At 38.2% G+C, this 23,159-nt stretch overlaps 3 protein-coding genes across 6 annotated transcripts; 2 read left to right on the top strand and 1 right to left on the bottom strand.

The window, feature by feature from the left end:
• The first annotated feature begins 673 nt into the window (after window positions 1–673).
• Window positions 674–2,233, top strand: LOC126787188 (mRNA-decapping enzyme-like protein). Its single transcript, XM_050513109.1, has 4 exons — window positions 674–936; window positions 1,025–1,169; window positions 1,385–1,441; window positions 2,062–2,233. Exons 1-4 carry the CDS (start codon window positions 684–686, stop codon window positions 2,231–2,233), a joined length of 627 nt encoding a protein of 208 aa, XP_050369066.1. The 5' UTR covers window positions 674–683.
• A 500-nt stretch (window positions 2,234–2,733) lies between these two features.
• LOC126787993 (uncharacterized) lies at window positions 2,734–12,514 on the top strand. 2 transcript variants are annotated; one of them, XM_050513930.1, is made up of 4 exons: window positions 2,734–2,899; window positions 3,729–3,952; window positions 4,926–5,218; window positions 12,100–12,514. In XM_050513930.1, exons 2-4 carry the CDS (start codon window positions 3,744–3,746, stop codon window positions 12,447–12,449), a joined length of 852 nt encoding a protein of 283 aa, XP_050369887.1. In that variant the 5' UTR covers window positions 2,734–2,899; window positions 3,729–3,743; the 3' UTR covers window positions 12,450–12,514. The 2 variants fall into 2 exon arrangements, with proteins under 2 accessions (XP_050369887.1, XP_050369888.1); XM_050513931.1 differs by having other exon boundaries at window positions 4,926–5,256; window positions 12,138–12,514.
• Window positions 12,515–13,790: 1,276 nt separating this feature from the next.
• LOC126787732 (OVARIAN TUMOR DOMAIN-containing deubiquitinating enzyme 6) lies at window positions 13,791–19,917 on the bottom strand. 3 transcript variants are annotated; one of them, XM_050513633.1, is made up of 9 exons: window positions 19,746–19,917; window positions 18,412–19,386; window positions 18,086–18,247; window positions 17,403–17,480; window positions 15,497–15,575; window positions 15,259–15,404; window positions 14,587–14,652; window positions 14,316–14,487; window positions 13,791–14,186 (listed from the first exon to the last, which is right to left on the bottom strand). In XM_050513633.1, exons 2-9 carry the CDS (start codon window positions 19,099–19,101, stop codon window positions 13,969–13,971), a joined length of 1,611 nt encoding a protein of 536 aa, XP_050369590.1. In that variant the 5' UTR covers window positions 19,102–19,386; window positions 19,746–19,917; the 3' UTR covers window positions 13,791–13,968. The 3 variants fall into 3 exon arrangements, with proteins under 3 accessions (XP_050369590.1, XP_050369592.1, XP_050369591.1); XM_050513635.1 differs by having other exon boundaries at window positions 18,412–19,282; XM_050513634.1 differs by having other exon boundaries at window positions 18,412–19,272.
• Between the last annotated feature and the right edge of the window lie 3,242 nt (window positions 19,918–23,159).

Raw genomic sequence — 23,159 nt, 5'->3', positions numbered from 1 at the left:
ACTCCAAATTAGAAAATTGAAGATGGAATAGAAGAAAAGAGATGAGGATTAGTGAGCCCTGTACAAAGAGGTCATCAGAACTTCAGTCGATAGCGGAATCCTTCAAAGCATCAATCTGCAACTACCTCCAATTGGTGAGCTTCGGGCTTGAAAACATGATCGATGGGTCGTCATAGCGGGTCGGTTTATCCTCTTGGGTGTTGGTATTGGAGGAGCGAGAAACAGAGAGGAGTTGCTGAAACAAAGTGAACATGGTTGAAGATCTTGAAGAAGATAAAGATCGTAAGAAAGTGAAGAAAATTAACTTGATGATCTTGTTTGGGACGACAGAAACTAACGGAGAACAACAACAGAGCTTGGAAGGGCAAAACAGACCTATAATATTCAACCATCGAAAAAGAATTAGTAATGCCCAATCTCAGATTGACACGTAATAAGACAAAAGGCCAGGCTCTCGGAAGTCCGGTGCTCGACAGACGAAGCCATTTTATTGTCACTTGACCCGGTATGTAAAACTTGTGTGATGTCATAATTCAAATACTTTCACGAGGAAAGGTTTGAGCAAACGACGTCGTGACGATCACTTCTATGTGTGTCATCTTTTTTTACTCTCTCTCTCTAATATATATATATATATAAATATAAAGCCGTCGGTGATTTGGGCTTGAAAACCAAATCGGAAAATGTCGAATCAGAACGGGAAGCTAACGCCGAATCTGAACCAGCAGACGACCAAGGAGCTCAGCCTCACCGTCCTCCAGCGAATCGACCCTTGCGTCGATGAAATCCTGATGACCTGTACCCACGTCACCTTGTACAAGTTGGACAGCAACACCAGCCAATGGAGCCGCAAGGACGTCGAGGGATCTCTCTTCGTCGTCAAGAGGACCTCCCAGCCTCGCTTTCAGTTCATTGTCATGAACCGCCTCAGCACCGGTCAGCCTCGAACTGAATTGGAGTGTATTTGAATCAGAGGATGGATTAATCATTGAATTGATTTTGAGTTAAAAGTAAGTTTGTGCAGAAAATTTGGTGGAGGACCTTTTGGGAGATTTCGAATGTCAAGTCCAGCTTCCCTATCTGCTGTATCGAAATGCGGCGCGAGAGGTGAATGGTATATGGTTCTACAATGCAGCTGAGTGTGAAGGGGTGGCTAATCTTTTCACCGGGTAATATAGGACCTTATTGTTATATGTAAAAATTGTACGATGTAACCTTATTGATACTTTGATAAGAATATAGGACCTGCTTGCTACATTTGTAGTTAATGGACATTATTTATCAATACACATAATATACTTGTTATACTGTATACACATAACAATGAGCCATTACACTTTCCAAGATACTATAACTTTCTCATTGGTTTGTTTCCGATTTCCAGGATACTTGGTGCATATTCCAAGGTGCCTCAAAAGTCAACATTACCCACTACAAAGAGGTAATTAGCTCACTCATACTTTGCACCGAAGAAATAACACTATGATAGGACACCGATATATACTTGTTATCGACTGCGTTGTTTCCTTTGAAACCTTACAATTTGTTTCCCCTTAATCTTTGTTCATGACGTTGTATTAAATCTTCGTCTTTAGTGTTATTGATAGTCTTTAAGAATTATGAGATTTCTATATTTACTCAAAACCTAGAAACCATCTTGGTTAAAATAGATGAGAGAAACTACTTCTATGTCTCTTGCAGATGGTGGCAAGGTTCATTCATCAATACACTTTAGTCAGATTATGATCTTCTTTTAATGAAATTGCATAAGCACCAGCAATTATGGTCAAAAAATATTCATAGAACCACTGATCTGATATTAGTCAAAAACAACAACAAAAAGAGGAGCCACTGATGTGATTAAGTAATCTCATGAGTTGCTTAAATTTTAATTTTGGTGTGTCCTTCCTCATCTTCAACTCAGTGTAGTAGATTTTTCCTTTATTTTATGTGACAAGATAACTAACAGTCTTTTGCATTCCCTTCTGAATGTTCGTTTTCTGTGATGAGCTTCGATATAACAGTTAAAGTTAGAATATGTTTATTAACTTTTCATTTTAGTGAGTTTGAGGAACTCGAAGCAGTCCCGATCACGGATGGTCCTTTAGAGCCATCATCGTCAACTACATCGAATGACACAGATATTCCTGATGATCCTGCCTTTGTGAACTTCTTTAGTGTAAGTGTTGTTTCCTTCTCTTTTCTGGAGTTGTGGAAACTAGATCTGGCCTGAAACCCTACTTGCAATCATAGGTTATTTTATATAATTGAGGTATTCCTGGAATTTGTTCTGAATATGATTTCAACAACAAACAAAGAGATGTAAACAGAAAAGGGGTGCAGCTAAAAATGAACTTCTTTTACTGTGTTTTGAGTGTTCTAACTTCTAAGTATGTTAAAATACTGAACACAACGGTTGTAGCCAATGAAAATGGCGTAGCTATCTATATAGCATGTATACGGGAAAGTTGTGTATGTATGTTGGATACGGGTACGATCTGAATACACAGTATATACATTTATGGATGAAAAACGTATCTTAACTATATAGTGGAAAGTCAACCTAAAAGATACTGTCCGGATACGATTCTGGATACGTTAGTGGAAAATTGTCATTTTACCATCCAAAATCAGAAAAACCTATACTAATCAGCCGCATCTCATTCTGCTTCTCTCTTTCGTTTTGCTTCGAAGAGAGACTGAGGGAGGTGAACCCAGAAAAACCATGGCGAAGAGGAAGGAGTGGGCGAGTGAGGTGACCAGGCCGAGGAGGTTGCGTTGATCCTCGTTCTTCTTCTTTGGCTTGCCGCGTTTAGTTGTAGTGTTGTTCTTGGGAGAACCCAGAAAAACCACCGCGAACCCAGAGACGTCCGTCACTCTTTTCCGACCTCTTTTTCCGGTAAATGTTCTTGATTCATTCAACTCCATCATTATTCTTTGTCTATAAAATCTGGGTTTGATCTAAGAGGAACCGGGCCCAGCTTCCGCTGGGTTCTTGAGGGACTCACTGTTTAGCTTGACTGATTATTGTAGTTGGATAACTTGTTATTAGGGAAAGGTCTACGGTAGGAGTGTCTATTGAATTAGTTGAATGACATTGTAATCTCCTGCTATTTTCTAATGGTTTCTTTAGTAATAAACTAATAAAACTTTTATGTTGCTGATTGAATCTTTTGATAGGCAGTGAATAACAATCCCTTTTTAGTCCCTGAGCTTTTGAATTTTAAAACTGTAATCTAACAAAATACAAAATTATGACCAAATAAAGATATTTGTTTTTGTTCAATCGGCTGATAGTAGTTTATAATAATGGGTCTATTGATGTAAAATCATTTTGTATCTGGAGCTACATTGAGAACATTCAGCTGATATAAGGGGTGACAAAAGTTATCTGTTATTGTTATATTACTAAGTTAATGACTGCCTTTAGGTTATATCTTTGGTATTGACAAAATAATATGAATATGGCCATGTAGCAATGCAGCTCCATACTTTATTATTATGGTTGTTGTTCTCGTTGTCAAAACAGCTTGATATATGACAGGTTCTATTGTAGTAGTTTATAGTATGTTAGTTGGTGGTGCGATTGGAATTACTAATTTCCTGATATATTGTGCTCGTAAGAGAATGAGAGAGTATAAATACATAATAGGCCCAACTGGTAAGACAAAAGAAAAGAAAGCACAGCCGTGTCTTCTGTCTCTTTACAGCTTTCGATCGACTTGCAGCAAAACCCAAAAGGAATGAGCAAGCGAGGAGGCGCCAAGAGTGCATCAAACACAACAATCAACCCGAAGGCAGTATTGAAGCTCGAGCACTTGCAGCGGCTAGCTTTATGGAGCGGTGGGGAAGCTTCTATTCCTTCTCTGGGGGCCTTGTTTGGGCAGAAGCTAGCTTCTACTCAAGAGGCTCTGCAGGTTCCCCCTGACCCTTCTCTTGTTTCTTGTCAGAGGTGTGTTCAATCTCTTACCTTCCTTCAATTATTTATCAAACACCCCATGAAATTTAATCTGAGAAAATATGTATTTTGGGGTTGTTTTAGTCTCTGTTTTAGTGGGCTGTATGTATTATCGTTTTTAGTTATAAGAATTTGTGAGGAGTGGTTCTTGGGATTGAGTGTCACTTTCATTGCCAGAGATATGTTCATTTCATTAGCTTCCTTCAATTCATTATGCAACACTATGAAATGTGATCCGAAGAAATAACATACTTGAAAAGAGTGTATTTTGTGTTGTTTGCAAAGCACATTTGAATTTAAGGATTTTTTTTTTTTGGCTCGATTTTGGTTTCTGTTTGATAGGTTGTATGACAAAAGGGTTGTATGAATTTATGAGGAGTGGTTCTTGGGATTTGATTATTAAACAAAAATATTTGGCACGCTGTGGCTCTTATATATTGTAATCTTGATATATTGATTGAGCTTAGTGTATATTAAAAAAAGGGTGGAATGATCTGTCTGAATTGGAACTTTTCTGCATATAGAGGCTTGCATTACAGGTTGCAAGAACTTCATACATATTCGAATATCCGAAATGTCTACTAACTTGTACGGATAAATATTGTCCTAGTTGCATCTACTTTGATACTGCCGACTGCTAACAGAGTTCTTACTCAAAGTCTTTGACATTTTTGCTCGCCTTGTGTTCTGGCTTTTGTTTCACTATTGATATGGTGTTCATATATTTGGAGCAGTTGATGTTTTTTCAAGGCTTCTATAAAGTTATGTCATTTATACCTTTAGTCTCAGAATCTGTAGATCCAGTTATTAGCAAGATGCGTAGGCCATCATGGCGCATCCAAATGTTTTAGAAACAGATATGTTATATAGACGCATCAGTAATTTACCTGTCGGATCTATAGGAACTGAATTATTTTTCAACTTTTTTTAAGCACACAACACTGATCAGTATTTTACTGTTCTGCAGATGTGAAACAATCCTTCAGCCTGGCTTCAACTGCACTATTCGGATTGAAAAGAATAGAGCAAAGGCACGGCGGAGAAGTAAGAAGCCTGCTAACTTTACTTTCACTCAGAACAATGTAGTGTATACATGTCACTTCTGTTCTGAACGGAATGTCAAGAGAGGGACTTCACGCGGACATATGGAAGCCATATGCCCTCCAAAGATAAAAAAAGCTTCAGATTTCAAACCTGCTAAATCCATTTCCCAGACGTTTGTTACCCCGAAGAAGAGCACTGCACGTGACAATAATGTAGGTAAATTGCAAACCAGAACTCCCACTGTGGATGCAGAGGTTTCTACTGTGAATAAGTGCACCACTTCTTCAACATTAGAAGAAGAGAATCCCATTTTGGACAGTCCCACAACTCCAATGGTGAAGCCCGTAATCACTCTGTTAGACTCGAAGAGAAAAAGGAAAAACAAATCAGCCTCCAAGAAACAAGCTGAACCCGAAAACAGTCTTGCTGCCCCAGAAAATGCAGATAACTCCGCCAGCACTACAAACAAGCGAAGGAGAAAGTCATGGACTAGCTTGAAGGAACTCGCTGAAAGAAATGAGCAGAAGAAATATATCAGTGATCTTTCAATCCCTTTCTTTATGTAATTGACATGATACCTCAGTGTACCCCGGAACATCAAATTTTGAATGAGAGACAATATTTCCCTTTATTCTTGGTTCTACACTTCTTCATCTTCAATCGAAATCAAATTTTTAACGAGTGAAATTGAAAGGTTCGAAGAGGATTTGAACTTTGGTGGAGGCTGTCCTTTTGGAATCGGAATGGGGAGCAGGAAAGACCACCACCATTACGAATCACAGCTGCAACCATTGAGAAGTAAGAGAAGTTAATAGAGTCCAGTATGCAGGAAATGTTGATCTGCTTGTCTGTTTTTCTCTCTCTCTACCTCCTCCTGTTCACTGGTCTCATTTAATCTTAGGCGGTGATATTGTGGTCTTCTTACTGTCTAAACCAAGGTGGGAATTCCCCGATGAAGTTCTAGTTTGATTGGATGGACCCGGGGTGAGGTTGGAAAAGGCTATAGGGACATAAGTTATGTTTGTTCAACTTTTGTTCTGTTTTGAGATCAAATTCAGAGTTAAGTCCAGTTTGATGGAAGTATGAATCTTCTTAGTTCATGTTATATGGAAGTATGGGACTGATTTATTATAGTGATTTTATGTTGAATGAGATGAGATTTTTGGCCGGTGGTTCTACATGGGGAGTTGCTGCTTCTATACCGTTTTTGATAATTTTAACATGTAATTTGGTCATATCCTGGTTTCCGTAACTGATTCTGGCAATGTTACCACTGTTATGTTGTTCAAAAGTGCAAAAAAGATGGTTTGATTTGGTTGTTGGCAGTGGACGTGTCTCTTGAGATGTAAATCTGTATCCTTGCTGAAGTAGTGTGTTCAATTTAAAGGGAGGAAAAAAAAACCTTGCCCTTGTGGAGATGTTGTGTTGTTGCTCTTTTGTTGGTGTTGAACATCCCTAATTCCCTATACATGGATGCACATCATACACTGTTGTTGATCTCTTGAGCTTTTCTTTCGATATTTTGCAATTCTACGGAAAAGCTTGTACTTTGTATCATTTAGTTTTGTCACATTAATAAAACCAGAGTTTGCCTACTTACAATTATGTTTAGTTTGATCCAAGTATATCTTGTTTGTGTGTCATTCATTAACCCCCTTTTTTCTTTCACTGTGCAACAATAAGCTCATGGAACTGTAGTTGCAAGAAAAGCCTTGTTAGTGAGAATAGAGGCTGTTACTGTATTATTCGGTTGCAGCTTGCAACGTTTAAGATCTAACATTTCCCTTAAATTTGTGCAGCTCTAGAGAATAATTGGGATTTTGACCGAGATTTGGAAATCAGCTACAGACAAGTGTTCTGGTGCTTCCACGGTCATCAGAAAACTTGCTGGTTCATATTGGATTATTGCAGCTTGTCTCAGATCAAGTTGACAAAGAACAATACTATTGCCAATATACTAACCGAGCTGGTGTTTGGTGTTGGAATGCAATTAAATTTTCTTTAGTAATTTAGCTGAACAACTTGAGTGTGAGCTTTCTGTGGATTTAATATACGGTGATTCTATTGGGGATATTGGTTATGAGGTGCTCGCACTTTTTAGATTTTAACAGACTGGTGAGGACTCTTGAGGTCTTTCAAATTCCTGTAATTCCGAGTTACCAGAATGAATGCTTACACCTTCTCCGGCTAAGTGTCATCCCCTGTATCCTTAGTTTCAACTTGATTATAGGGCCTCTCTTTCCTTTCATCTTCTCTAAAGAATAGCTTACATTCATTGGATTTGACTATCACCAGGACGTTTCTTCGACTTTATACACACACAAAACTAGCATACCTATCTGTTGGGCAGTATAAACTTGAACCAATGCATAAACTTGATTAGTTGTACGAGTGAAGCCTCAGTGGCATATACCAGTCTATCTTCTTTCCCTGCACACACTTCACAGAAGCGTGTTTCTATTCTAACTTCTATTGCTCAGTTCCAGATCATCCTCATGGATTGTTTTCGCTTCTCATCAGACATCTCTGAATCTTTAAGTTCCACCGGCAAAAGTGCTAGTGCCATTAGAGGGCAGAGCCAGCTGAGGCTCCAAAGAGAGCACTAAACCAATTTTGTGGCTGCCTTACGTTCCAAGTTCCAACAGTAGCCTTGTTTTTATACTCATATTCAGCACAGGCAAGCTAGCCTTGCCACAAGTAAAGCAGAAATCCTACGAAGAGTTGGAAGAATACTAATGCACGACACATAAAATAAGTCATATAATTAGTAAAAAAAAATTGGATTAAGGAAATTCCTCAACTAGTCATACAATATAACGTTGAATCGTTGCTTCCCTACCTCCCGAAAACATATGAATCCCCTGAGACTCTAACATGTGTACTATTATGACAAGGGCGATCGCGAGAAGGATGAGGAAGAAGCTTAATTAAGGAAAGGTATACAGCAGACTCCTCCTGCCGCGGCAGCAATGTGGTGGGAGTCGCCCTCCTCCTGCAAAATGGACATGAATCACTGAAGCCTATGCTTACAATAAGCTCATTAAGCTGTCCCCTCCGAGTTCAAGATTTCCAAGCAGATATAGCACAGATCACTCATCGTAGATTGCTCTTCTTCTCTTTTGGGATCAAGACCTCGTCTCGTATCAAAAAACATACTTTAGCTAGTGTTTTTTTTTTTAAAAGACCATACTCTAGCTAGTTCTTATATCTAGTTATGCAGAAATTTAATTTCCTTTTGCAACAAGTATACACACTATGTGGTGTCCTGATATTGGTATAAAAACTCCAATCTGTAAGCAACTATTAGATGGGGGTGTAGCTCAGATGGTAGAGCGCTCGCTTTGTTTTACTTTTTCATACCGGTAGAAAAATATGTTTCGTTCCAAAACACTGAAACATACAGTGCATATTGAGTTTGCAGGAATCACGGCATTCAGTCATTCGCAAGGTAGAAAAGAAGTGATTGATTCTAGGGCTGTGGTTTCTGGCTTTTCTTCAGTAATATATTGTTAATGAATTTGGATGTTCATACAGAACTACAAAGAATAATTAGATAGATATGATGTCTGCTTCAGTAGTCAATGGTATAAACAAACTTCTAAGTTCTAATCTATATGTATGTTGTTTGACACTTTGACTAGTACCGGTCCTTGGATGCACCATCATCATCTTCACCGAAGTGAGTGAAGAAGGAATTGATCGTTTGGACAATCATAGTTCAGCTCCCCAGGTTTTGCATATTTGCCTACACCATTTTTTTACAACCCAACAAACAAACAACCATCAGTTAATTGAAACTTTAGAGGAAACACATACACAGTTAGAACAATGAGAGCAACAAAGCTGTAGTAATCATCTACTAGCTTCTGGGTCACCTACCATTCCTGATCGGTTAGCATTTCATCTGACAATCCAAACTCTCTTAGCTCTTCTTCTGTGTGGTGCATGGACAAGCTGTACTTGCAGATTAATATATTTAGAAGACAACACTACCATCAAGGGATCCGTGGCGCGTCTGACTCCAGATCAGAAGGTTGCGTGTTCGATTCACGTCGGGTTCAATTCCTGATTTAATTCCCAAATTTCTTTCTGCACTTTTTTTCCCTGAAATTTACTTTCCTAGTTAAGTAGCACTACTGATGAGGATCCTGCATATTTGGCAAGTCCAAAGTAGGAAGATAAGTACCTTCCACCATAGCCTCTTTCCATTACCACCATGCTTCCATTACTAAAGTTGTTCAGTCTCTCAAACTGCTCCACTGTCCATTTGTACCATCTCATCAGAAACACGTACCCGTAGAGTTGGACCATGTGAGACTACACCAGGCTGATGTTTTGGTTCCTCTGCCCCGGAGGCTGAAACCGTCCCACATCGATATCCAATTTCAGTGTTTCTCTGAATCCTGCAATGACAACAGTATAATGCTTCAAAGTCTGGAAACCATTTGTCATAATAAACCCAATGTGATCAGTACAATGATTTATAAGATACAGAGAAACCAGACCTGTGATCCTGTCATAAACATCAGCTGCAGATTCCCCATTAGGAAACCGGTAAAAGAATCGACTGTAACGCATGCGGATAGCTTTCTCCACTCTCATCTTGTCCCTGTCATGAAAATTCCCTTTGGATACAGGAGTGTGTAGCAAAACCAAAATCAGGGAAACTTCTTTGGATATACATGTAGAACATATTTCAGAAACAAGTTTTTCTACTTAGCAAATAACTTAGCCTGTGAGTTTCTTAATATATTAGAAAAAGGTGGAATGATCTGTCTGAATTGGAACTTTTCTGAATATAGATAGGCTCGTATTGCAGGTTGCAAGCTATGATGCACGAGTACGAGTACGGATACGTTATTTTCTAAAATATAGTGTTTTGAATACGTTTGGTAAAATAATATTTAATATATATATATATATATATTATATATTATATATATATAAATTCACAAGGGAGAATACTTTCTATTATCCCATGTGGCTTCACTCTCACCTACAGGGGAGGTACTAGACGGATCACTCATTTTGCTTTTTGCTACCTACCCAACGCTGCCTAGTCTCGTTCCAGAGAAGAAGACCTGCAGACTACAGTTGGTAACTCATATCACATAACTTTAAGAAAGCTCAACACAAACACAGACACACAACAAGGGATTGAGGATACCAAAAAAACATAAAGGTACAAACTTAATAAACTATATCAACAAGAGAGTGGCATGCAGTGAAACAAACATTAAAGACTGTACTATTTGACTAGCACAAAACTGTGCAAAGGTGGAAGATTTGGCGGGGATTGCCGGATGTGGATTATTATCAAATATATTGTGATACATTGCAAGAGACGTATGGTTTGATTACAAGAGGAAGGTTATTATAACTTTGTTTCTAATGTCTCCAACTCCCTTAAAGACTGTAATCTTTGACTAGAACATGATCTTGGATTCTTGGTATTCCCCTAGACATGCAGAAGCTATGATTTGAACCACGTGAATCTAGTCATCTACAGACTAGCTCCTACTTAAGTGATACCATTATTTCTTATACCTTCACTCATTAATTTCCTCATTATTCATGCATTATTTAGAACGTTTGATCAACATATGCTGATGGTGGTCTGAAGCAGAACTTAGCCTACCATGCCCTTGTTGTAAGTAATCGTCCTCCAGAATTTTATCAGTTTACTTTTATGTGTTTGTTTGAATAGTTGCAACTGATCTGATGATTATTATTTAGTCTTGCCTCCATTTCTCTATGTTGCTAAGGGAAACAGAAGATGTCTCCAAGGAGCGAGATGAAGCAATAGCTCATGTTAAAGAGTTGTAGAAAAGAGTTGGAAAATTTGTGGAAACCAATACCAAACAGGATACATAAATCGAGTTTCTGAGGCAACAAGTCCTGGGATATTCTAGCATGAAGAGGGAGTATGAATCCAAGCTTATTGATAAGTTAAATGATGTAAGTCATCAGAGGCAGAAGGCTGAAATGTGGGAGAGCAAGTGTACATAGAAGTGCAAGACGCAACTGATACTCCATGTCAACAAACTAATAAGTAGTAATACATATGTACCTTAGCAGGTCGGAACTCGGGAGACGATGGTGATTTGGCGTCAATCCCTCAGACCCTCACTCCCTCTTTGTGAAATGGAAACAATACGGCTGAGGATTAGATATAGGTATTCTGAGTTTTTTAACGTGGCAATGACAATTATACCCCAAAATGTATTTTAACCGTATCTGGTGAGTTGACTATACACTACATATTTTGGGTACGTATTTTCAACCAACGATATGTAAATATAGTATATCCATCCCGTACTCGTATCTGATATGGGTACGATACGGGCATTCGAAATTTCCCACGTATCCATGCATCACAGCTTGCGAGAACTTCATAAATATTCGAATATCTGAAATGCCTACGAACTTGTACATATAAATATTGTACTAGTTGCATCTACTTTGATACTGTCGATTGCTAACAGAGTTCTTACTCTATGACATTTTTGCTCGCCTTGTGTTGTGGCTTTTGCTTCATTATTGATATGGTGTTCATATATTTGGAGCAGTTGATGTTTTTTCAAGGCTTCTATAAAGTTATGTCATTTATACCTTTAGTCTCAAAATTTGTAGATCCAGTTATTAGCAAGATGCATAGGCCATCATTCCGCATCCAAATGTTGTAGAAACAGATATGTTATATAGACGCATCAGTAATTTACCTGTCGGATCTGTAGGAACTGAATTATTTTTTCAACTTTTTTTAAGCACACAACACTGATCAGTATTTTACTGGTCTGCAGATGTGAAACAATCTTTCAGCCTAGCTTCAACTGCACTATTCGGATTGAAAAGAATAGAGCAAAGGCACGGCGGAGAAGTAAGAAGCCTGCTAACTTTACTTTCACTCAGGACAATGTAGTGTATACATGTTACTTATGTTCTGAACGGAATGTCAAGAGAGGGACTTCACGCGGACATATGGAAGCCATATGCCCTCCAAAGATAAAAAAAAACTTCAGATTTCAAACCTGCTAAATCTATTTTCCTGACGTTTGTTACCCAGAAGAAGAGCACTGCACGTGACGATAATGTAGGTAAATTGAAAACCAAAACTCCAAATGTGGATGCAGAGGTTTCTACTGTGAATAAGTGCACCACTTCTTCAACATTAGAAGAAGAGAATCCCATTTTGGACATTCCCACAACTCCAATGGTGAAGCCCGTAATCACTCTGTTAGACTCGAAGAGAAAAAGGAAAAACAAATCGGCCTCCAAGAAACAAGCTGAACCCGAAAACAGTCTTGCTGCCCCAGAAAATGCAGATAACTCCGCCAGCACTACAAACAAGCGAAGGAGAAAGTCATGGACTAGCTTGAAGGAACTCGCTGAAAGAAATGAGCAGAAGAAAAATATCAGTGATCTTTCAATCCCTTTCTTTATGTAATTGGCATGATACCTCAGTGTACCCCGGAACATCAAATTTTGAATGAGAGACAATATTTCCCTTAATTATTGGTTCTTCACTTCTTCAGTTTCAATCGAAATCAAATTGTTAACGAGTGAAATTGAAAGGTTCAATTAGTCGTGACTCATTGAACTTGATAAAATAATATTTTAGTGGTTAAGAGCATTTACTTGCACACATTAATCACCAGAATAAAAACCTTATAATGTACTGAGAGAGACTTTTACTAAAAGCTATAGTTAAAGTTAAAGTTAAAGACGAAGAGGCTGAAACGGCGTCGGAGGAAGGAGAAGAAGAGGAGGATGATGAGCTAGAGGCGAAGCCGATCGGGGAGATGGTGAAGATGTCCGGCAAGGGGAGAACTCGGCGGCATCATTACAAGGTGTTACAGTACGACAGAAACCAATACAAGCTGGTTAGAAATCTTGAGATTTTTGAGTTTTATGTTAAATTAGGGTTAAAATTTTCCAGTTTCGTGTCAAAAGTTTCGCCACATTGTTCGATTAGCTTAGAAAATTTCATAAAGAATTTGCTTTACTGTGAATTGTATGATGATAGGAAAAGTTAGGTGCTTTATGGATGTCAATTGTGTTGATTTTGGTTTTTTTGTGTTGTATGGGTGATGTTATGGTTTGTATAGTTGACAGCTTTTGGTGGATTGATATATGAGAAATTGGTTCTAAACGTGTATATATCATGTTTTAATAAAAGGATATGTCAAAATGGAATGACATTCTTGTTTGGTTTCTTGGAAGGAATAGCTCATTTTAGAATTATTTTTCTTGTTTAATGTGATTTTTCCTATACATTTTCCCAGCTAATAATAAATGCCTATGGAACCTCAAGGACCAACAACTTAGAAGCTATGCACTTGCAAATATTCCAAAAACCATGTGTAATCACAAACATCTAAATCTGTCTAGGAATAACTAGGAGAATTCACGTTACGAGTTCCATAGTTAAGCAAAGCAAAGTTGGTGAAGTCCAATTTTGTTTTCTTCAGGAACTAATTGCAGTACACTTCCGACATGCCAGAATTAGTAGCCAGACCTAGGCTCATATAGCCCTGTATTAGTGCATTTTAGTCGCAAAATGCTGTCGTTTACTCGAAATTTGCCGTAATAAGAAAATTTAGATTTTGCATTCGTTCTACTTGAGATGACTGATTGATGAGCGCTTTTTCAACTGGCCTTTACAGTTTACACCAATATCAGTGAGCCCTTGCTCTTCAGAGTTCTCACACGTATCGATGCAAAAGTGTATGCTACTCCGTACTGGTCCCGAAATTGCCTACGTACTCAGATTATCAAAGATCAGAGGTAATCTCAAAAGTGTATAAACGGAATAAGTAAATCCATTCTTATTGACTGAACTTGGATAATATATTAAAGATTCACAGGCCTCATTCAATTGAATCATTAGTTCCAACAGAAAAGCCAACATAATCTCGTGCGCATTCCCAAGTGTTTCCTTCTTTTCATTTATGGTTTCTATTTCGTCATCGTTCTGTTGCCTTGCCTTTGCGCCTGCTGCTGCTGCTAGTTTCCAACAAGTAACAAACCATGGAATCTACATCGTCACCAAATATGCTGTAAGCTTCGATAGCCTGCAGGTAACTGAACCCCATCGACAGAACTATTTGCATACTACTGCTTAAGGTGCAATCCTGGCCACCCTGGTCTCTACCCCCTGGCTTAGTCTCACTGCCTGATGATCCTATTAGCCACCAACAAAACCAACTCAAATTCCAACAACAATGCCAAACAATATGCAAAATCAACTCAATACACTGTATATGAGACCATTTGTGGAACGAGAAACAAAAAGAAGTGGGGATCTACTCACTAGCTCCAGAAGATGAAGGCTCAGAGCTTGAAGTAGAAGATTCTCTACGGCCAAGCTGCTTGAATGTGTCATCTGCAATATACTCGGCCCTTGAAGCTTCCATCACCATGCGTTCAATTTCTTTCTCAGTAAGCTCAAGATCCGAGTAAAATCGCCCCTCAGCTAAAAGTGCCTGCTCATACAAGAGGAAGACACAAGATCTAATCACTATTTGATGATATCTATCAGATATTAGTGAACTTCATACTGTTAGAAAAGTTGAGCTGCTTACATTATCAATTTGTTGGTCTTGTTGAGCCTTAATGGCAGCCTTGACCTGATCCTTGTCAGCATTTGTCTGAAACAAGAAAAAGATGAGGCAACCATCAGTTGAAGCAAGAAAAACATGGAGCAAACAATCACATAGCACGACCAGCTCATTCCACTAAATATGCATGCAAGAGAAAGTTGCCGCTGGGGTATGGTGATAACCATCTTAGAGTTGCACTTCCTAACACATTTTCCCATTCTGGGTGCTACTAAACATTGACTGCCTATTATTCACCAACTGCTCTGGCAGCAGTGATAAATATCTTGGAAAGATAAAGAGGGAAGAGACGTGAATCAGAAGAGATTTAGGAGAACTAGGTTCAGGGAACAGAAATAATCAGTTGACGGGTAGAAACAGAGGAAGAACCATAAATATTCAGGAAGTAAACTGTCCAAACCTATTTCTTATTCGAAAAAACTGTCCAAGATTGATTACTGAGGAAACTTCCCCATGCCGGGGTTGTCATTTTTTGTCTTATTCGAAATATCATTAGTGTCCAAACCTATTTCTTGTATAGCCTGTTCCTATCCAGAAAAAATAGAGAACAGACCTATCATAACCACATGTGTGGTCAAATTGTAAACAAAAATGAAGCCAAATGAGAATAGAGACTAGTTAAGAACATATACGCACCCCACGAAGACTGCTGAACCCAAGTCCTGCACCAATGGTCAAGCGACGAGGATCAACGAGAGAATTGTAATGATTCCCATGGTGGTAGCTTAACCGTACAGGTGGTGTGTCTGTATTATAATTTCCATGGAAGATATTGATAGGTTCTGCATCATTCTTCATGTCAGAAATTGTAGAAGTAGAACAACAGAGGTTACTTGAAGAAAGCAAATATAGCTATTCTGCCAAGAACCAGTACCTATGCTATAGGAATAAATATGGATGGGCCGATTATACATTTCAGATAAGGCTTGAATCTCCACATTATTTCCATAGACCTGACAAGAAGGATAGAAATAGCCATCACACAATTAATATTGCACAGTAGTAGAAATTGATAATCAAAGGAACACACAGGTGAATACAACAACATTCATGACCTAAATTGAAAAATGAACAAAGATATCAGTATGGAGAGAAGTCAATAAGGTTGACTCATACTCATTCTGGTACAAAATTGGTACACCAGTACTTTGCAAAGCCAACAATATACAGAGGCTACAGAAGTTTAACCAGGATAAGGGACAGAGCTAGAAACATTGTATGGCAATAAAAGTTACAGATGGTACGATAGTGCATTAGTTGATAGGCAAGTTAACACTTGGCTGCTCTCCATCCTAGATGCAGAAGCAATCGCAAAATCAACTCTGCTTTTGGCTTTGGATTACCAAAAGTTGGTCAGCTTAAGATTGCAATTTACTCCGCCCCTAACTAGGATGGTGATGCATGGATAACACTACGGAGCTCAATGTCTTTAAAGCATCATTCTCCGTAGGTAGCACAACAGTCACATGTCAATATGTACACATCTATGTTCCAAAAGACTTTGTTCCTTAGCATTAGGTAGTGGTATGTTTCACCAATCACATAATATCAATGTGCAATAATCCAGCTTCTAGACTTTACAAGAGACTTGCATAAAAACTATGAGAAAATTAGCCTATGAGTTCCACTGGGACTGATCACTGTTATACTCCAGATGAATTGGCCAGTCACGGCAGCTTTTTCTCACAGGGTGCAAAACTAGATGTAAACAACTCATACGAGAATGCAAAGCTAAATATGAAAATAGCTTCCAAGTACAAGCAGAGTTACAATTTGAAGGTGAGAAGTGTTCAATTGACCTGGGATGGATCCTACATCTTGATGAACCACGTGAATCTACAGACTAGCTCCTACACTATTTAAAACACATTTGTGCAATTTCATTGTCTATTACTCAGTTAGGCCATTCCCTTCTTATCCATCTGTTCCAAGTTTACATATGGCAACTCTACTGCAAGCATTTTATAGTACATGCATGGTATATTGATCAATGAGCAGACATACTGATGCTCTACATATGTATGTCCTCTATCCTTGGAAAGACGTGCATCATTTATCACACATTTCACACCAGAAGTATTGGCATAACATCATAAACGTATAATTGTATAAACATCTAACACCAAAAACTCAAACTGTGCTTCCATACATTTTTGGGAATTTAAAGTGAATGTCAAATGGTAACCTGCATGAAAGGCATTGGATTCACATTCCCACTCTATTGCTAAAAACCTTTTAATCAATCGGCATGTTCCATCGTCAAGACTTAATTGAAAATGCTGACACTACTGCAACTCTACTGCAAGCGTTTTATGGTAGAAAGTATGTGCATAGTATATTACTCAGTTAAGCCATTCCCTTCTTATCCATCTGTTCCAAGTTTACATGCGTTTTATAGTAGAATGTACGTGCACAGTATATTGATCAATGAGCAGACATACTAAAAATTTAGTCTTGACGATGCAGACACTCCCATAATTGACTCAATTACATAACATGCACAAGCACCAAAGGGACATAACTGAAACTTTGGCCTCTAATACTGCAAAAATTTACCTCATCACTGGGCCAATTATGCAAATGGCAATACAAAATATAAAATTTAGGAAAGAAATTGGAACATGATGGTGGAACCAACAAATATCTCGGATCAGCATTTACTTCCAAGCCATCATCATTTTGAGGATAAATCACAGGAACAAACAGTGCCAATAGGCAAAAATTATGGGGCTAAATACTCCTTCCCTCATCCGCCAGTTAAAGATGTTAGAACTACATACCTTGTCTCTTCTTTTCCTCTTGCAATAAGATGTAAAACCTTCTGTAATAAATTGAGAAAAATGATCCCTCTCTCGCTCCTGGGCACATAGGATCACAGACTATCATGATTGGTTATAACATTAAGCATGAACTTAAGTGATTGTGCAACTTTTAGAACTAAATGTGTTACTGGACAACGAAGAAGACTTTCTTCCTATGGTCTTTGTTTTATAAAATTAATGGGGGCATTGTTTTCCAAAAGAAAAAATGGATAATTTTACATTCCAAAATTTATTTAAATAAAACCAAAAACATTGCAATTTCCTTCTTACTTTCCTTTTCTTCTTCTTGGTGAAACAAATTGCCGCTACTAATCGATGTACTTCACAATTCCTATACTTTCACTCATTAATTTCCTCATTATTCATGCATTATTTAGAACTTTTGATCAACAGAAAACAAATGGTTGAGATGATATACAATTCAGCAACAGCAAAACAAAGCCATTATTAGGATTTCTACAGAACAAAACCGTAAAGCTGTTATGCCATTTGAAAGAAAAGCCGCATTTTCAAAGAAACCACATACTTCACTCTCACAGAGTTACTAAATAACACATCTGTTTGTATATAGTGTTTCGCATCGCCTAAGTATTGACATTAAAAGCATAAATCAGTGAGAATTGCAGGTAGGAAGCCATTACCATATAATCTATGCACATTTGTCTGGTCAAGTCATACGCTTCCGAATCCCCATAAACCTGATCTGCAACAGCGCGGAACAGACAATTGCCATCCTCCAACATTCTTTTCACTTCAAAACCTTTCGCACGTCTAACATCAATTTCAAACTGTCGTTCTCTTTCCTGAAATATACCCGAGGCAATTTAGAATGCAAGTAAATAAAAAATCCAATTACAGCAAATGAGATGCAGCGGGTTTCACTTCATTCTAACCCACTGGGCATTTTTGTGATAAAGCACTAAAGAAAGGATATCTACTGAAGATCTCATAATGATCAGATACTTACAATATCACCATAGGAGGATACAAAGCAAGGACCTTGCTCATCAGCACTATTGTACCCCTCACATTCACCATGAGACCTGGGAGAAGAAGGCCGTGACCCTGTTGGTGACGTCCTAGTTGAAACAACAGGCCAGGCAACTGCTCTTCTAGACGGTCCTATCCGGACCGCATTTGAACTTCCAGTAATAGTTCTCCTTGAATTTGAGGTTGGTGAAGTAATTTTCGGGGGAGGAACAGGAGGAGGTGGTGGCTGTGAACTCCCAATCACATTTTGTAAACTATCCCCACCAGAGTCCACATTGTGAGCTTTCACCTTTTCGGATATGGTTAAACCACCTAAACCTTTCATCAACTCCCCTGGTCCGACAATATCATTGTTAGTCGCTCCCTCAACTTCAGAATGTTCATCACTTGAACTTGGAGTGTGATCATTATGAGTGTTTTCCATCAACACATCATCACTTTTCGCGCCATTATTGTCACTAATCCCGCATTTCTCTGTGAGATCATCCACCGTAACTTGTTCCTGTGGCTCCTCTTCAATCTCCTCATCTTTCACAGCCGAAAGAACCTGAGGACTATTAATCTGTGGCTGAGACCATCCTGAGGAGGAACCGGACAAGGAAGAGGAGCGGCTTGGGATGGAAGAAGAACCACTGGAGGAACCTCGCTGAACCAGAATCCTAGTCATTGCATTCAATTCTGTTATTCTCCAACAAACACTCTAACCTAACTTCCTTCACAAAACCCCAAACTTTGAGCTACGCTTGTCTCGCGTTCTGGCCTTGGGCACAGTGACGCCAATCCCTTGGCTGAAGGAGATTTTCCAGCCACACACGTTCTGCTCCTCGCGAAACAATCTCTGCATTCCCCTAACAATTCTCATGAGACCCAGAGCTCGAACTTTAAACAAGAAAACCCTCTAAAGCTACTCGAATTTATACCCGTAAAATTGCCAAAAAATTCACCCCTCAAGCTGCAAGCAACACCATACATTTCCAAATAGAATCAACAAAATAAAACAAAAGGCAACATCTTTCCATGACTTCTCACAAAACCCACAACAAAACTAACAAAGAAAATCAACAACACAGCCAACTAAGCGGAATTGAGATAAAAGCTGATTACTTTATTCAGAGGAACACATAAACATCAATCAAATCAGCTCACTTTTTCAATTGAATTAGCTCCCCTTCCCCAACCTTCAATCAAATTAAAGATTTCCAGAAGCTCTCGCATCAAATTAAAAAGACCACCCCGTCCCAAAAAGGCATACAATTTTTCCAACTGCAGTCGAAAACCCTAGAGTCGACTCAGCACGAGTTGGAGACTCACCTGAGAAACGAAGACAAAAGAGGAGAAGCTTGAAGCGAGCGCGAGTGTGAGATCGGGGCGGAGCGAATTTGAAATTAGGAGTTGGAATCGGGAAAGGAAATTGGAAGAGGTGAAATTAGGGTTTAGATGAATTTGGGGGAAAAAGCCAAAGAGGAGGATCAGAGGAGGAAGACGAAGAAAAAGAAGAGAAAAAATGGGAGGATGCGTTTTAACGGGGGGTGAGAGACGGCCACGTGACGTGGACTTCACCAGCTACGGCTAGTCAGACACCTGTGGATTCGCACGTGTCTACTTCTCTTCACGCGTGTGGAGGACAAAGATCCTCACTTCCTATTTTGAGTATTTTCTCTCTTGTTAACAACAACAGCTCAAGAATCCAAAATAGTGATAGTCGTTTATAGTGCGAACTAGCTATATGTTCTGAACTTCTGATTCCCATTCACAATCGTTAGCTAAAGGCTCAGTTAGGGATTGATGTTGTTGTCCGTTGCGACCATATATAGTTGGTTTTGGCTTTATTGCGAGTTAGTACATATATTAGAACATGCTTTTAAGTCACATCATTTTGGATTTACATTGCGTAAAATGGTTTGGTGTGGGTAGCATTACTCTTTTTCTTACACTGCATGCCCATATTAGATGGTAGACAGGTTTTAAATACACATCATATATCTCTTAATACACATTCCCGATATTTTATTTTTCACATAATCTTATTTAAATAGATTAAATGGTCATAATAGACATATTCATATAGGAAAAGAAAAAAACGAAAAAGAAAAACTGATTGACCTAAACGTGGTATACGTATTGAATATTGGATTTTTTTTTTTGGATTCCAACTAGTTGAAGGCATAATAGAGTTTTTTATATACAGATGAGATAGATGATTCAAGCGAGTGGGTCAATGGTGAAAGAAAGAACGGGGTCTTAGTACATCTCCCATGTCATTTTAGTAAGGATAAAACGGGTGATATTAGGATTCGATGCAAGACCCAAGAGAAAATATATCGTCACCATCTGTTAGAGGACAAAAATAGCAACCAATCGAGTGATAAGCAAGCTTTAGCAACTCAATCTAGTTTCATTTAATAGAAAAATGCCTCGAAATTTGAACCAGTAATGAGAACTCGACCAAGAATATAGAGTATGTGGTCATTCATTTCCTAGAAAATGGTTTATGCAATTTATGTCTCATCACGAAATTCAGGTCTAGTCGAGGTTTTTTTAGGAGAAAAGGAAAACATTTTGTTAGAGCCAGCCCCAATGGTGAAAAAAAATCGAGACATATTAACCCCACAACCCAATTGATCACCACCATCTTCTTCGTTTAGCTCTATAAACTACTTGGCCAGGTTGAACTTTGACATCTCTCTTAAGCAGATCTTTCAAACTGATGTCTTAAATCATTAATACCACCAACTTAATTACATTTTGGGGAATTTTCAAGTGAATGTATTTACCAAAATAATATCTTGTGTGAGAAGTATTTGAATTACATTTCATTCTACTTCTAACAACCACTTTACTTCTAACTCCGTTGAAAATTTAATGGCCTCAGATTCCCTCTCCCCGACCAGGTGAAGAGTAGTGAGTAGCTTTAGATAGGATTCAACTCGAAATCTGCACTCAAGCCAGCACCTCCGGGTTAGGTTTCAACCCAAAAAGTAAAGTCGGATCGGTTATGATCAACGTAAATTTGTTTATGTTTTTAGAACATTACGCTCTACATTTTGGCATGTTACTTCCCTTATCTTTATCAATTTGACTTACTTTTGTGTTTTAGGTTTCTTAAGTAAAAGAATCGACAAAGAGAGATGACTGGAGAAGGTGATGCCATGCAAGGAGAATTGTGTCTGAGTGTAGCTAGGAAATATTTTCCTAGTTGAATCAGTAAAGTGAATGAAACTAGGAGAATGAATCTATCTCGAAGGTGAAGTCCAAATCGAATCAGGGAATGAAATCCAAGTCCAAGAAGGAATCTTGAATCGACTAGAAAAGCTCTCTTGTGTCAGATTTGCTATAGATTGAGTATGAGATATTCTAGAAGATCACATGACTTGCACAAGACTATCAGTGCATAAGATGATGGATAAAGCCCAAACCATACTAGGATTTGATGAAGGCTTAGCAAAGAAAAAACAAGAAGTTGAATTCAAAGCATATAAGGAGTCCTAATTGCATAGGGAGAGAATCAAGTCCTAGAAGAAAGGGGATAAGGATATGACACACAAAAGGTGTTGTTTCCCTCTAGGATTTGGATTTTACTCTCTTATGAGTTGAGATTGGTTGAAGTAATTTGGAGAAGGGGTAACCTATGCTTGTCATCCCCAATAATATAAGGCAAAAATGATGAGTTTTACATCACAATTTTCAAAAACACCAAACTCATACGCCATCCTTCCTTTTGTTCTAGCCATGCGTTCAACCCTAGGAGATCAAGAAGCCCTTTCAACAAGAAGAGGTCATCACCATCGATTTTTACCTCTTTTGTTCTTATGTTCAATTACAAAGTTCTAATCTCATATCTTTTGCTTTTATCGAATTCTTTTTAGTTTTATAGAATATAATTTTTTTTAGAATTTGTTCTTTGATTATTTCAATTTCATGTTAGAATGAAGTAGGATTATGCAGGTTTTACGATTTTTATATGTTTAGGTTTTAGGATTCTTGATTTGTAATGTGACATATGCATACATGACTGAAATTTTCTGGGGATGATTTATCTCTACATATTAGTGATTCTATAATGCATGTTGGGATTAGTTGGTGCGTATTGTAGCTAGTATTAGGATAACACGAGAGTGAGTCTTAATATCAGGCATTGGTTTAGAAATCAGAGATTGAGTTCTCTGTTATTCGGTCTAACTTCAAAGTATTTTATACGTTGATTATGTGTAGGTTAGTGAAGTCACGATTCATTTAGTCTATTCATGATTGATAGAAGATTCTGGTTAGGGAGATAGGTTTTCTAACATTGGAGGTGATTTAAAGAGTTGAGTGCCCCCTAACCGAGACTACACTTTTCATATTGACTGAATATGATATTATGCATATGTATGTCAAACATGTTATAAGTAAAGAATAATCAACATGAGTATATAGATCGTAGTTGCATCTTTCTTCCTCATCCATCTTTACTATGAACTTTTGTGTGAAAGTTAGTTGTTGATCAAAACCAAATTGTAAATCTTTATACCTTGTAAATTTTATATTATGTATAGTGAATGATCGTTGGTAGTATGTTGGAGCACCCTTAGTCCTCGATTGTGAACGATAAAACTCGTACTTACTCTTACTACATTGATAGGGTTTTTCTAAGTTAAGAAGTCTTATATTCCTTGTGTGTCTAGACATCATTAGGCTGACATTTTATTAATCTTGTAAGACAACAACGCTAACAACATATCTATC

This window comes from Argentina anserina, chromosome 3 (genome assembly GCF_933775445.1).
Source record: "Argentina anserina chromosome 3, drPotAnse1.1, whole genome shotgun sequence".
Taxonomy (NCBI): Eukaryota; Viridiplantae; Streptophyta; class Magnoliopsida; order Rosales; family Rosaceae; genus Argentina; species Argentina anserina.
Note: the sequence above shows the minus strand (reverse complement) of the source record. Positions and strands in the feature narration are given on the sequence as shown.

What these genes read in the sequence shown, in the direction of transcription:
- LOC126787188 (XM_050513109.1), top strand. Translation starts at nt 684, where the DNA reads ATGTCGAATCAGAACGGGAAGCTAACGCCGAATCTGAACCAGCAGACG. An exon ending in CATGAACCGCCTCAGCACCG is followed by an intron (nt 937 to 1,024) that starts GTCAGCCTCGAA and finishes AAGTTTGTGCAG; the next exon opens with AAAATTTGGTGGAGGACCTT. An exon ending in GTGGCTAATCTTTTCACCGG is followed by an intron (nt 1,170 to 1,384) that starts GTAATATAGGAC and finishes TCCGATTTCCAG; the next exon opens with GATACTTGGTGCATATTCCA.
- LOC126787993 (XM_050513930.1), top strand. Translation starts at nt 3,744, where the DNA reads ATGAGCAAGCGAGGAGGCGCCAAGAGTGCATCAAACACAACAATCAAC. An exon ending in TCTCTTGTTTCTTGTCAGAG is followed by an intron (nt 3,953 to 4,925) that starts GTGTGTTCAATC and finishes ACTGTTCTGCAG; the next exon opens with ATGTGAAACAATCCTTCAGC. An exon ending in TGCACGTGACAATAATGTAG is followed by an intron (nt 5,219 to 12,099) that starts GTAAATTGCAAA and finishes ACGATAATGTAG; the next exon opens with GTAAATTGAAAACCAAAACT.
- LOC126787732 (XM_050513633.1), bottom strand. Translation starts at nt 19,101, where the DNA reads ATGACTAGGATTCTGGTTCAGCGAGGTTCCTCCAGTGGTTCTTCTTCC. An exon ending in TATCCTCCTATGGTGATATT is followed by an intron (nt 18,248 to 18,411) that starts GTAAGTATCTGA and finishes GGTATATTTCAG; the next exon opens with GAAAGAGAACGACAGTTTGA. An exon ending in AAGACCAACAAATTGATAAT is followed by an intron (nt 14,488 to 14,586) that starts GTAAGCAGCTCA and finishes TTGTATGAGCAG; the next exon opens with GCACTTTTAGCTGAGGGGCG.